The sequence below is a fragment of the Talpa occidentalis genome, unplaced genomic scaffold (assembly GCF_014898055.3).
Source record: "Talpa occidentalis isolate TD23 unplaced genomic scaffold, MPIMG_talOcc4v2.1 talOcc4.7, whole genome shotgun sequence".
Lineage (NCBI taxonomy): Eukaryota > Metazoa > Chordata > Mammalia > Eulipotyphla > Talpidae > Talpa > Talpa occidentalis.
Genome location: NW_023605083.1, coordinates 63,343,609 through 63,358,981, shown reverse-complemented (window position 1 = coordinate 63,358,981; position 15,373 = coordinate 63,343,609). Strand labels below are relative to the sequence as shown.

Here is a 15,373-nt window from a genome sequence, read left to right as displayed (position 1 = left end):
TAGAAAATTTTGTGCATCTGTCTTTTGAAATTCACCTTAAATCATAGCAATTCCTGGTTTCTCTGCTTGGCTGGCTGAGAGATTTTTCTCCATGAACCATTTTCTCAGGGGGATACACTTAAAAGTCCTAACTTAGTACTGTTGACAGTTTTTCAGAGCAAAGGCGATGATGAAAAAGAGTTTTTTAATGTTTATTTAATTGTGGCAGAGTACACACAACATAAAATTTACCATCCTAACCATTTAAAAGTGTTAAAGTATACTCACATTGTTGTGCAACCAATTTCAAGAGCTTTTTCATCTTGCAAAACTGAAACTCTAGACCCATGAACAACCCCGCACCCCCTCATCCAATCATCCGCCGATGGACATTTGGGTTACTTCCACTTTTGATGGCTGTGATGAATGCTGCTAGGAATATTAGCACAGATATCTTTGAGACCTGAGACCTTGCTTTCAATTCTTTTGAATATATACCCCCAGATGAACTTACCTGTAAAAAAGGAGTTCTGAGTTCATATTCTAGTAGTACTATGTATTAACAGTGTGTCATCAGGGAAAGCATTATTCTCTGGAACCTCTATTTCCTTGTATACAAAAGGGGAAAAGTAAAGCCTGCTTTTCCTACTTCAAAGAGTTGTTGAGGGGCCTCCCTGGTGGCTTAAGGGGTTAAGTCTCAGCAGCACTATGAAGCTATCCACAGCTACTGCAGCAGCCTCTGCAGCATGAGTTTGATCCCTGGCCAGGAAGCTGACCCACATGGTGCAGCACACCTCTCCTGTCTCACCTGCTGCTCCCCTCAGCAGTGTATTTCAGTCAATCCGCCTGTTCTGCTCCCCACTCTGTCTTTAGTGAATCCTTTCAACCTCCCGCTCCTTTGGCTTACAACCCAGCTCTTGTATGTGTAAATAAATAAATCTAAAAAAAAAAAAAATGTTGTTGAGAGGAAATCAAAGGAAATCATCTGGTGGAGCATTTTGAGAAATTTAAAGCACCATATGCATGGCAGGTTTTAACTTCAAGCCTTGCTTGAAGGGCTTCTCATGAGTCACAGTGGATACTTCCAGAAGCACCTCTCCTTTCAAGAAGCAAGGCAGAAAGGCAGTGGGTCTTAGCATTTGTGATGGTAGGTCAGTGATCACCGCGTGGTCTTCAGTGACTCTGGCAATATATTCTAGACGTTGACTTGCTTGGCTCTGAAGAGTGAAATCTCAAAGTAACCTTGTTTTGACTTCTGCAGAATTAGGGTAGAATATCTTGGGTCTTGCTGGTCAGAGTTCTATACAGAAAAGTCTAGCCCATGCAAACAAGGCATGTGGATTAATGGTGGTCATTTGCTCACAGAGCTGGGCTTCATAACCATGTTGGGGGTAGGAATTTGTTGAAAGCTGTGATTTCATTTAATAAATAACTGTTTAGGACTTACTAGGTATCTATGTGTAAGGTACTTTTCTAGACACTACCTTCTTGGGATTTACAGAACAATAGGGCAAATAGACCTTCCTTCAAAGAAATGTATATACACACATACAATCTTACAAATTCAAGGTGTTCATGGACCTCCAAAGTCCTTGCATAAATCATGCCTGGAGCAGATGGAGAACTTATTTCTGCTGCTAAGGCCCTGTCTGTGCCACACAGACATCTTAAGTGCAGGAGGATGCAGGCTAGAGACCAAGGACAGGACCAAAGGCGGGAAGACATGCATGAGAATCCAGAGATCTAGTTCAGCCTTCTCTCAGGTCTTAGTGACTTGCCCAACATGTGCAGAGACGCAAAGGCAAACCTGTAACTAACATCGAGAACTCCAGAGTCCCAGTCTTAGTAATTGGAGAAATTAAAAAGAACTAATGCCATATTGTATCAGACTGATGGACATTCCCACCTTTTATTGCATCTCTAACAGAACCTCTTTGAGTTATTTGGAGGAATCGAGGCAGCTGCCTCATGGGATGTTGAATTTAACATTTGGGGCCATGTTCCTGGCCTAGAGCTACCCTCTGAGGCCCCTTGGAAAGAGCTGGGCACAGCGTCTGGACCCTGAGCCATTAACTGTGTGGCTCAAGCTGCTCTGCCCTCCACTGTTCAGAATTCAGTGGGGGTACAAGGATTAGTCACTACATGAAAAACCAGTGGATCTGCATGGGGCAGAGTAAGCTATTAATTAGCTGATGCTTGTAGAGCACTTTGAAGAACAAACATGTTATGTAACTGCTAATTATAATTACCGTCCTCAGCCTGCCACCTTTCACAAAGTCTGGGGCTCCAGCTGCAGCTGTTCCATGGGTTTGTGCAAGCTTTGATTTAAGGAGAGAAAAGGCATTCTCCCTGAGAGCTGTGATCTTTCTGTGAGGAGGCCTCTATGCCCTCAATCAAGATTGGCAGCTAAATTCAATTTCCGCAGATAAAGGGGGTGATTTACATGCTGATTAATTCATGGTGCAGTGCACATGATTTCTGGGTGGGTAGGTAGGCAAGGCTTCTGGAAGTGTAGTGAGCGATTGCTGATTACCATAGCTCTTGCCCGAGTGCCCCCTTCTTTCTTCATTTCCCTGTGTTTTACCCATTTCTTCACACCTCCTTTCTCCCAGTTCCCTCTGTGTATTTGTGTTTACCTTCCTCAATGTTCACTTTTGCCCCTCTCTTCTGCATTCCTGCTTACCCTGTGAATGCCTTCTACCTCTCTTCTCTTTTACCCTGTCACCCCTCTTTCCACACTTGAATGTTCAGTTCCAAACTGGGTGGAATAATTTATTTTCACCTGGATTGTTTTTTGTTACCTAAAAACATTTCTTCCTGCCCTCTCTCTTCGCATTAGTAGTGCAGGTCTGTCTATGTTTTTCATGGAGTGTGAACTCTGGCAAGGTGGTGGGACTTTTTTTTTAAAGGCCAGTTTGGACTGGAAACTCCAGACAGCTGAGAATTAGGCAGCCACTTTAGTGTCTGGAAAAACCCCAGGTGGAAGCTTGATGTTTAGTGAGTTGGTTTGCCTTAAGATCAAAGAGGCTGATTCATTCTTGATAAGCTTGTCCCTGGCTTTCATTCTGCACAGGTCATTTGGCTTTTTATGTTTAGAATCTGAGTTAATAATTATAAGGTTGACACTCACTCCCTCTATGTTCTCAGAAGGGTAACATCTCTGTTGAAACACAGACTGTTTATCTGCTGGGATCCTTTCTGATCCAGCCCCCTACCCTGACTCGGCTGTTGAGTTCAGTTGCTTCCAGGCCTCCTGTTAGCGATTTTCTTGTTCATCCTCCTCTTCAGCTCAGTGAGTGGTCATGTGCCGCTGCATGCATTTCAGATGGAGAAGAAAGGTCAGCTGGAATAAATGGACACATTTATATAAATAGCCACATGGCTGGGATTTCTTTGATAACATATATAATGTTTGTGCCACTGTTTGGACCGTCAAGCATGGTAGTTAATGTTGATTGAACCCTGACTTCCGTGCTCAGCTCCTTTTCATTTTGTCTTCAGAAAAGCCCTGTGAAGTTGGTATTGCTATTTTCATTTCCTAGATGAGTAATCTCAGACTCATAAAAGTTAAGCAACTTTCACAGGGTCATTGAGTAACAAATGGTAAAGGCAGGATTTGAATTCAGATCTGAACCCTGCACGCCCACTGTCTCTCCACTGCAGTGTTTCCCAAACTTGAGTTATTGTTCACCACCCTGACAGTGTTTGCCATAATGAAAGCATTATTTATTTAATGTTTCTGACAACAGCTTATTTTGAAAACTTATAATTTACGTTTTGCTGTCAAGTGAGAGTGATCAAGGACACTTTGTAACGTGCATGATATCTTGAATGCGTTGAACAAGGTCTGGTTTTTCTAATATACACAAAACTTTCAAGGAAACAGACACTCCTTCAGATCTTCTCTTTCCAGGCAGCTCTCTCTCAGTCAGTCTCCCACCTCTCATCTGCCTTCTCTCCTAGTTTCCCCGTGGGTCTCTGTGCTTCCCAGGGCTCTGTCAGGGATGCTTTCTATGTCCCACCTGGATTTTCACCTGTAGCCCTGGTTTCAGCTGCCGTCCACACACTGACGACTTTTAAGACTGTTTTTTCACCTGGGTAGTCTGTAGATAACTCTGCTTTAGCATGTTCTAAATGCTACTCACAGGTCTCTTACCCACCGGTCAGCTTCCTCCTTCCCTCAGGAGGACAGTAAAAAGGCAATCCATTCATACTCTCAAGCTCCAAAACTGGCAGTCAGCCTGGTTGTTTCTTATCTCTCACCAACTATGGCTTCTCCTTCAGAATTGTGTCAGGGTTTTAGATGCAGTGTCCTTGTTTCATCTCGTCACCTCTTTGCTGAAAAGCTGCATTAATGCTTAGGCTCTTCGCTTTGAAATTTAACAGAGCTGATTTTGAATCTGACTTGACTGCTTTCTAGCTGTGTGGCCCTTGGCTGGTCACTTGTCTAAGTCTCCGGTCTACAAAATGGACACAATAACAGCTTGCTTGTGGGATTATTGTGAAACTTAAATAAATAATACTTTAAAAGCAGTATACATACCATCTAGTTCATAATAACAACTCAATAAATGTTCACTTATTATTGTTTTTATTATTGTTCCTTGTGTCTGCTGTTATGATGAGATCAAGGCTATACAGACCTATCAATGCTGGGCACACTGTAATCAGTAAGAGGCAGGGAATTCTTGCCTTGTGTCCTCCAGTTCTTTGATACTCCAGTGCCCCTTTCAAAAGCCACCAGTTATTCTGAAAACATGTCCCCATCATGTTCCTGCTTTAGCTGTCTGTTGCTTATTGGGCTAAGTCTGCACCTAGTCTGGCAAGGGTCTCTCCCTGTCTGACCCTGAGCCCCCTCTGCAGCCTCACTTTCCATTTTTCCTCCTCCACGGTGGTCGTCTTCCCATCACTCTGACTGTGCACCCTTTCCAGTTCCAGGCCTTCCACCTGTTGGCGGTCTGCTCCCACATCTTCCCCATTTGTTACTTTTCACCCATTAAGGTCACGTGTCCTGTAAAATCAGCTTCCCAGGGTCCTCCAGTGAAGGCTGGTGGCTTCTTTCTTATACCTGTGGTGCTTGAGTGTAGCTTTGTTCTCGTACTGAGTTGTAATTTACCTGCTTATGTTTGCTCCCTCCATCGGATACAGGATAAGTACTTCCCTGTTCTCGAGGGAAGTACTTAGGTATGGTCATGGCACAGCCCATTAGGTGCCTGGCTAGGTTGACACTTGGCATTCACTGGTCATCAGTTAATGGTGAAGGGTAAGTCAAGAGTCCCAGAGTCAGCTCCAAAGAGAATGTTCAGAAACGTTTCCATTTATTGGTACTATTGGAATAGGGCATGACCTCCCAAGTCATCTCTTTTAAAAGGGAAGCATTAATGTGGATGTTTAGTATTTGACATGTTTATAAAGACGGCTTTCCAGCTGATTTGTGGACACCTGGAGGGAATGGCAACCAAGGTTTGTTAACCACTTCTTGAGATGCAATATCTGACATCCCTGTAATCAGATCTGGGTTCCCATCTGTGCAGAGAGCATAGCACAGCCTGAGACAGATGGCACTTTTGAGATGTCATTTGCAGTTGTCATAGTGAATGAGCGAAAAGGAAGGACAAGAAAGGAAACTTCCATATCTGTGTCTCCTTTCTTATCTCTGCTGGGTGACTAAGGGACCTCAAGTGAGAAGGAAATTTGCTTTCTGGCAACCTCGAAAGCAGGTGAAGGGCAGGCTGTTTCCCTTTCCTTCTCAATCAGTGGTGAGTGTCAGAGGCTGTGTGAGTGGCCAGAGTCCACACCCGAGGCCTTCACAGGGCAGTGGAGAGAGGAGGAGGGCCCAGGAGTATATGGGGTTTATTCCAGCTAATCAAGGACGCATGCCAAAATCAACTTTATGAATCGATATGTCTTTGCAGCTCTTCGGGAACCCAAGTTTACGGGAGTTTTTCTTTGGTTTCATGAGGTCTGTGCTCTGAGAGGAATATTGATGTAGAAGCCCAGGAGTGCTTCAGACAGACCTTCTAGTGTTTATTCAGAAGTTTGCCTGTTTTCCTCTGTCTGCCTCTATTTATTCTCACAGCCTGATAGATGACCTGGGCTTACCTAGCACCGGATATCGTGGGACATAGCCTCTCAGCTGTGCTGCTGCGGGAGTAATGTAGTACAGATGTAAATCCTCCTCTGGAGAAAGAGGCCAGTGGACAGGGTCTTTGTAGAGGAGGCACAGTTCAAGTACAGGAGGAGTGAGCCACCTCCCCAGGTGCCAAAGGTAAAGGCTCCCTTTTCCACTTAGAGGTTGGAGAGATTTGCTGGAAGGGAGGGGCGGGAACTAGGTTGAGGAGAACCATTTTCTGAGATGGAGTTTTCTTTCCCACTCCTCTTGCTGGGACTCTTACCTTGGGTTTTCCAGAAACAGACCCAGAGGCAGAGGACTTACATGCATTACAAATAGAGAAGGATGTCCCAGGAAGCAGGCTTTTGGGCTAAGGTGAGTGAAGTGGGAGGGAGCAAGAGCCAAGCAAAGGTTGCCTGGTTATGCTGTGTGCTCAGTGCCCGGGGTCCTCTGTCTGTGCAACAGACCCTGAAAGGTCTTTGCAGCCTGCCCTTCAGGGTAAAGAAAGGGAGGATTCATTATCCACTGGGTGTTTGTTCCCCTGCACTTCTAGGTGTGGGTGCCCTCGCTGTGAAGCTCCAGAATCAGAGACAATATAGTCATATTATCCAAGCAGTGCAGGGCTGGTAGCAGGCGCAGGTGAGGTTGAGAGGCTCAAAAAACTCTGGTAGGGATGTCTGATTCAATGGGAAAGCCTGACTTTGCACTGTGGTGAAATGAGGGAATGAAGATTCCTTCCTCCAGGGACAAGAGAATGGTAGCTTCTATTTGCAGGGAATTTTAATGCCCTTCAATGGTATTTTAAGCAAATTGGTTTTTTAAAGTTCAATTTTGAATTGTTCCTCCCTTGCTTAAAAATACAGTGAACTATGATGGAAGACTGTGGTGACTTGGTGGTAAGTACGGTGTGGTGACATACATCTAAAGAGGTGTAATCCTGTGCTTCTGAGTCATATACAGTGTTGTAAACCAATGTTACAAAAAAAAAAAGTCCAATTGACGTTTTTGCACATGGATGCTAAATCCTGTAGCCTGGCTAAATTCCTTTCTTAGCTCCATTTTTTGGTGTGTGAAATTCTTAGGATTTTTTTTTTTAATAGAAAAAGATCATGCTAAGTGTAATTAGAGCTAGTTTTCTTATCTGTAGGAATTTGATTTTGAATGATTGAAAAGGTATGTCCTTGCTCTTTTCCCATCTAAACAACTTCCTGGGTGTTTACTAGGTTCACTGGAAGCTGCTACTCCCAGGAACAAAGACCTTCATATGGTTACCAGTATTGCCAAATCCATTGCATTGAGTATTCATGCAGAATATTTATTTAATATTATTATTATTTACATTTTAAAAGTCGGGTTTATTAGAAAAAAGGAGAAAGAAAAATAGAGGCACCTGCAAAGTCACAGGTGGGCAAGAGAATTGCCTTTTGCCAGTGCAGATATCGTCCTGATATTTTCTTTTAGTGCAGATATTTAAAAGAAGTAGAACAATGCAAAGAGATCTGTGGCCTCCTCATGATCAGGATTAAATGGTATCAGCTATAGGAGTCCCACAAGAATCGGGAGACTTGGTGAATTTTGTCACTTTGTCCCAAGCTGCTCCTGAGGAACAGTCTTGTGTGGTGATGTGTGTTCTTTTTCCTCAGGAACAGCAGTAGCCTGAATAAGAGTGCTCATCAGCTGGGTGGGGCCAGGAAACCAGGAGCAGATCTTACCTGTGTGGCTGCAGGCAAGATTCAGGGCTCACCTTGGGCCTCTTCCCATCCCACACTAGTAGGACTCCAGTGGCATCCAGTGGCCCATCAGGCCAAGCACAGGCTGGGATTCTCACCCACCCTCAATGTGAGGGTTGGGCGGGGGTGGGGGGGGTGGGGGTAGGGTGGGGGGTGGGGGTTGGTGGTGGTGGTTCTTTTCCTCTAAGCCAGACAGTGGGCCAGGCTCATTCATGATGAAGATAAGTTGGGTGATTGGCCTGGAGGTCTTGACTGGCCTGATTAGGTTTACGTATCAGAGCATGCATAGTGATCAGCAGAGAGCTGACCTGGGCAAACAAAGTCATGCCCTCCAATGTGGTCACCATTAGGGATTTTCCGAAGTCTGTTGAAGCATTTTTTGAGTGGACTCTCTGCTTTTCTATTTTAGAAATCATTATAGAAATTAATAATGTATCCGTGTTTAATAATACCTGTGTGAGGTGGCAAATCAATGCGGGAAGAATAAATCCCAAGATCACATATGTGGTAAGTATAGTGGTCTACTATTTCTTGCTAGGGCAGAAATGGTAACTGGTGGGAATATGGGGGGGCTCAGGGATGGGAACATGCTCCAGGAAAGCTTCTTAGTCAAATTGCTTTGTAGTCCCATCACCCTTTTAAAGAGTGTACAGAATTTTTCAGATATTGGATTATTTTATTTTGCATTTTATGTTTAATATCTTTGTCATTTGACAGGGTGTATGTGTGGGGATGTATTTGGCATCATCAATTATTGCTTGTTTAGAAGCACTTGAATTTCACTCCCCCCAGAGCCAGCCTGGAAGCACCTGCTGGCTCAGTGGCAGGATGCTAGGAGAGACTCTCAGTTTGTGCCACTGATATCTGGCCATTTGTCTGCAGAATAGCAGGCCCAGGCCTTCCCGGTGGCACAAGGGGTTAAGCACAGCACTGTGAAGCTATCCTCTGCAGCACGAGTTCAGTCCCCTTTGGCCAGGAACTACCCATATGGCACAGCAGACCTCTCCTGACTCACCTGCTGCTCCCCTCAGCAGTGTATTTCTATAGATCCACCTGTTCTGCTCCCCACTCTATCTCTGGTGAATCCTCTCACCCCCTGAACTCTGGCCTGCACCCCAGTTCTTGTATGCATAAGCAAATAAATCTTAAAAAAAAAAAGCAGGCCCCAGAGAGACTCCTCATTTTATGTCACGTCTTAGAGTTTATTGATTACTGAGCTGATCAGGCTTCATCATCAAATACCTGAAGGCAGAGGCTTACCCCATTGATCTCCCTGGGGTGAGCAAGGTGGTATAAAGGGAATGGTAGGAGAGGCTCCAGCATCACAAAGTTGCAGTTGTTTTAACTAGAGCAATGTGGCTTTCTTGTCTTTTCCCTGAAGATAAACATAAAAGGACAACAGTTGGACCCTGTGGAATCAGATCATAAGGAGACCCTCACCTTCACCACAGACAGCCAGACTCCAGAAGTGTGCCTGGATCTCTATCCAGGTACCAACTACACTGTGAAAATTTCCACCGCCCCTCCCAGGCGCTCCATGCCAGCCACCGTCGGGATCTGGACAGCTGGTATGTGGAGGTGAAGTCTCATTCTCTCCTAGGAAATGCTAAGCACAGGATGTGAGGAAATGCTTCAGATCAACTGGACAGGAGAGCTCATAGTTGCTTTCTGAGATTTGTAACCAGGGGGATGTAATTCTCTAGGTGCGGGAGTCAGGGTGGGTATGGGAGAGATTCCTGTCCGTTGGTGGCAGTTTGAACTGTAACTCTGCTGGGTCTTTCTTTAAAAACCTTCTGTTACCTTCCACTTCAACCAGAGGACAACATTAAGTGATGGTGAAGTTAGTCCTCCATTATCCAAGACAGTTAGAGGGTAGTCATGTGGTTTATCTTTGGTGGGAAAGTACCCAAAACTTTTCATCTAGGCTGGAAACTGCCCCCCAGGACTGATGGGGCTGGGCAATGAAGTGGAACGTGGGTGAGTGGGTAGGGAGTAAGCCCTAGGTTGCAGGAGGGAAGATAATGGGTGAAAAGGAGAGCGGACAAGAAGGAGCATCAAGTAGTAATGTATCTCATTGCACATAGTTACCACATGGATTTTTAGAATAACCTTGTGACAGATGCAATCAGTTTTTTTTTTCCATAACTCTGGTTTTCAGAAATACTCAAATACCTTATAAGCAAATCTTGAGAAGCCGTGATGTCATTTATCACTTAGAGGGAGTTGAGGTAGTTCCCAGTCAGCTATTTGATGTCCTACTTAAGGTATTCCTCAACTGCCACTAGAAATTGGAAAGTGACACAGATTTGGTAGAAATAAAGCAAAAAGAATTCCAATCTTAAAAATATAAGGCCAACTACAAAATTACACAAATTAGGTCCCTGATACTTGTTTATAAATAGAACAAAATGATTTCTTTCTAAGTAATATAAAATTAAAATGGTAACTAATTAGAGAAACTTGGTACAAAATTAGTAATAACAGTAAACTGTTTGGATTTATTAGGAATATGTCTTCTTTAAAGTTTGTCCCAGGATTTCAGACTCATCTGTCACTGTTCAGTCAGAGTGGTGGTTTTCTCCTAATATCTGATTACTTCTTTGGGTTAATCTCCATTGGCAAATGCATGGTCTTTGGGGATCAGACAGACCTGGCTTTGCTTTTTAACTCAACATCGAAGAGTTGAGTGACCATGGCTGAGTTTTTTAATGTTCCCCAACATCTTTCCTCTCTCTGAAATCTAGTGAGAATTGTGATTTCTATGGAGTTGTCATCCCAGGAGGGGTCAGAATGTGTTTTTGTCTACTCACCATCCACTTAGTTTTGTCTTTGCTCTCTGCTCTTGTAAAGATTTGCCATTCTCTTCCTCTGGATCCTGCACATTTGGGTGTCTGATTCATTATCACAGTTGTGTTGGTTCTTTGAAAACAATTGGGAGGACCTCCCTGCTGGCCTAGGCGTTAAGCACTATCACCTTTTAGTCTGAGTTTGATCCCTGGCCAGGGAGCTAACTCAGATGTGGCACAGCAGACCTCTCCCCTTATCAGTGTATTTCAGTACATCTGCCTGTTCTGCTCCCTATACTGTCTCTGGTGAATTCTCTCATCTCCACCCAATACCCCACACCTCTGGCCTACACTCCAGTTCTTCTCTGCATAAATAAATATATGAAAAGAAAGAAAATGATTGGGAAGTTTTCCATATTTTTTATGTTCTGAGAAAGTTTATGCCACTTTGGGATTATCCACTTCCTTTAAAGCTGGACATATTTGCTCATAAGATCATTTTATTTTCACCTCTTGTAGAAGATAATTCTTTGATAACATTGTCAATATCTTCTTTAGTTTTTTTTATGCCAGTATATGATTCCTACGTTTCCTTCAGTCAATTTTTTTTTTTTAAATAGAGGCATGTTTTATTTATTTAGTTTGTTTGTTTTGTTTATACATGCACTGGATACAGTCAGAAGTGCGGGAGGTTGAGAGAATTCACCAGAGCCAGAGCAGGGAGCACAGCAGGCAGAAGGACCGAAGTACACTGCTGAGGGGAGCAGTGGGCGGCAGGAGAGGTCTGCGCGCCATGTGGGACCCTCCTCCGGTGGCCGGGGAGCAGCCGGGGATCGAACCGGCGCTGCAGAGGCCGCGGGCAGCTTCACAACCCAGCGCTCAACCGCTGAGCCACCTGGGAGGCCCTCCTTCAGTCAATTTTTATAATTTATATTTTCCTAAAAATGTCTGGTTGAAATTTTAAAATACATTGACTGACTATTATGTGGAATATTTATTTGCAATTCCTCCTGGGTTATAGGTTATATAACCCCAGGTTATTCTGATTCCTAATTTTGTTTTTCTCTTTCTTTATAAAAATTGATTTACTTTGCTCGGGTTATTTCTGTTTTATTACTGTTCTTTTCTCCAAGGAATAAACTCTTGGGTTTAAAAGTTATTTTTCTTTTTCTATCTCATTAATTTCTCCCCTTATTTTTATTATTCCCTTCCCCCAGATTCTCTTAAATTATATTGTCCTATTATTAAATTCTTGAATGCACAATTCGACATCTTTCCATTCTTTCTTGTTTGATAGTAAAAGTCTTTATTGCTTCTTTCTCCCTTCCGGATGTGTGCTTTGGCACGATTCCTCAGGCATTGATACGTGTTCTTTGTCTTTATTTTCAAGGCATGATATAATTGCTATTCTGATTTTCCCTTTGATTGTTGAATTATTTGTGAGTGTGTTAATATATGTTCTCGTTATCCTTACTTTCAAAGCACTATATAATTGCTATTTTGATTTCCCCATTGATTGAAGGATTAATTATATGTTACACAAGTAGTAGTTTTTTTTAACATTTACACTTCATTGTTAATTTCTGGTCTTTTACATTTTGGTATTCTTTGGGGGGATTTATTGACATTTTCTTAGGGCTTACTATTTGGTTAAATTTTGTGATCATAAAGTAGAGGGTATCTATATTTATCCATCACTTCTGTTTTTTGTTGTTTGCTTAATTGTATTGCTGTTTTTCTCAGTTCCTCTAAGAAATTTAATAGTTTTGTTTCACACTTTGATATGATATTTATCTTCATGACTGTTAATTGTAGATTCTAATTTTCATGAATAACAATTGGTTCACTTTATCCTGTTAATTATATTTTGCTTGAATTATACTTTGATGGTATTGTTCATTTTCTTGATTTCTTTGTGCTTCTCTCGACATGATCTGCCTTTGTCTGCTTTAGTTCTTAAAAGTTATCTGGATAACATTGCTTAGATGTACTCTAGGAAACAGCAGATGTGGAGAACCTTTTTTGGGCATACATCTTTTTTGAGTCGATAAATTAAGCAATTTACATTTGTGTTGTTGTGAAATGATTTTCCTGTCTTCTGTCATCATGTTATTTTTTTTCTCTTTTTGATATGATTTGGTAGCCCATTGCTTTCTATCTTTTTATATACCAGGTTTTCCTTTTCACTAATTCAGGCAGTATAGATTTTACTTTCATTCTATAATACGCACAAAAAACCCCAAAAGATTCCATTTAAATGTTTATTTGTTTGATTACCAGTGTTAAGATGGAAATAATGTTAATGTCTCCTTACATAAAGAAATAAGTGTTCTTTTCCCCCTTTTATTCCATCTCCCCTCTCTGCTCTTATGCTATTGATATAATATAGTATTTTATTGCCAGCTTCTTATTATTAATTAATTTTAACATGTATTACAACTTTAAGAAATTCATATTATATAGATTTATAGTGATTTTTATAACAATTATTTAAACAGGTATATGTTTTACTAGTTTTAGAACTTACTGCCAGCACTTTCATACCAGAGATTCTTCATTCTTTTAATGTAGCTCTTTGCACAATGATTTCTATCTTCTCTTTACTGAGGAGACATGAGAATGTCTTTTTGTTTTCTTCACAAATGAATGAATATTTGATTAAAGATAAAATTCTTAGGCTGCATGGTTTGTTCTTGGAATTCTGCAGGCATTTGTGGCTGACTTTGGGAATTTAAAATTTTGAAAGAGGAATTTAAAGAAGGTGTGATTGTGAAAAAATCCTATGTAGGTAATTTAACTTTTAAGCTTGGGTATCACAGGAGTTTGTGTGAAATTTAAGACTTTAATTATTTATTCATATACATGGTAAATATTTACTGAGTGAATGTGTTTGTCATTGTTTCAGGTTTGAAAATTCTATGGCAAAGAAGTCAGAAAGCCCTTCTCTCATGAAGCTTCAGTCTTGGGGGTGTGGAATATAAATGTTAATGTTTTTCAGTTTTCTTGGTATCCTATGAGTTTTATTATCTTCAGCTTTTATTTATTTATTTATTTATTTTTAAGGATTTATTTATTTATTTATGCAAGCACTGGGTACAGTCAGAAGCGTGGGAGGGTGAGAGAATTCACCAGAGCCAGAATGGGGAACAGAACAGGCAGACTGACAAAACACAATGCTGAGCGGAGCAGTGGGCGTGGCAGGAGAGGTCTACGCGCTATGTGGAACCCTCGCCGGTGGCTGGTGGCTGGTGGCTGGGGAATTGAACCGGTGCTGCAGAGGCCGTGGGCAGCCTCGCAGCCCAGTGCTCAACCGCTGCACCACCAGGGGGGGCCATATCTTCAACTCTTAGCTACCTACATATAAGAAAAATTTTCTTTCATTAAATCTCTGATTGCTTTTTTTTGACTCTTCATATTCCACTATATGAAATATCCTGACTTTCGGCATCAGTCTTCTATTTTCTCTTTTTTGATGTCCTTCTCATTCTCTTCTGCTCCTGTGAGTGTGTAGTAAGTGTGTTCTCAACCACACATGACCATCTCTCATCTTCACTATTTCTAACACACTTGTAGTGTTGTTGTTGCACTTTTACTTCCTTTTGGCTTTTGGCCTCATCTGGTTCCCATTTTCTTTTTGACTCTCAACCAGTTTTCTCTTTGCCATCACATTCTTTCATTACCTCATCCATTGGAATCCATTTAAAAAATTTTTTTTACTGAAAGTACAAAACAGATGCTGCCTAATTTTACCTCTCCTTTGTACAATATTTTTTTTTTCCAAAAAATGTGCTCATTCTTTGTTTCCTAAGCATGATCTCTCTTGTTTTTGTAGAATCATGTCATAGAATTTTTCTTTCCTTTTGATTATTTATCCTTGGAAGATAAAAGTTTTATCTGGTCTGATAGTTCCCTCATAATAAAATGGATGGCATTCCCTTTGATCTTACTTTATTTTAGATAATATTAGTATGCTTATCGCAGATTTCATCTTGAAGGATTTATTGCCTGCAGGATGATCCAGCATTCTTCGGGGAGCAGCCATGAGAAAGCCCACTGTGCTGAGCTTTATTTCTGACCACTTTGTCATTTTGAGCAGTGAAGTTGTTGCTTGGGGGGCCAGCTCAGTCTTTCCTGACTTCATTATGATGCTGCTACCTGCAGAGGCAGGGCAGAGCCAAGTCCTTCCTTCTGCAAACCCAAGCTCTCTGTCTGGTTGTCTCTATAACTCCGCCTTAGATGTCCTTCCCTGTTACTGGTCTCCAGTGTGCTCAGGAAGGATTGGTATTATTAGTAGTAGCACATTTTATCCTGCCTGCCTATCAGAATGCTTGATGAATTTATTTATTTATTTATTTATTTATTTATTTATTTATTTATTTATTTATTTTTAAATTTAAATTTTATTTTTATATTCCCCATACAATTACAACCCCCTTATTTTTACCCCAATCCCTCCTTTCCCCACCCCCTACCCCCATAGAGTGCCTCTTGTTCATAGTTGTTTGTTGATTTTGATATTTTCTTTTATAGTTATTCTTTTTCCTGGTCCCTTATTTAAGTTTTCTAGATTCCTGCTATGAGTGAGACCATCCGGTATTTTTCTTTTTCTTTCTGGCTTATTTCGCTGAGCATGATCCCTTCCAGCTCTATCCATGTTACTGCAAATTGCATGTGTTTATCTTTTTTGAATGCTGAGTAATATTCCATGGTGTATATGTACCACATCTTCTTGATCCAGTCATCTATTTTTGGGCAGAATGCCTGAT

The 15,373-nt window shown here is 41.6% G+C and overlaps 1 protein-coding gene across 1 annotated transcript in view; it reads left to right on the top strand.

The window, feature by feature from the left end:
• SUSD1 (sushi domain containing 1) overlaps positions 1-15,373 on the top strand; it is a gene marked incomplete at its 5' end in the record, with an annotated part of 105,633 nt that overhangs the window by 42,677 nt on the left and 47,583 nt on the right. The window contains 2 exons of the mRNA XM_037493177.2: positions 8,231-8,328; positions 9,203-9,389. Coding sequence (XP_037349074.1) covers positions 8,231-8,328; positions 9,203-9,389 — 285 coding nt within the window. The remainder of the gene's footprint in view (positions 1-8,230; positions 8,329-9,202; positions 9,390-15,373) is intronic.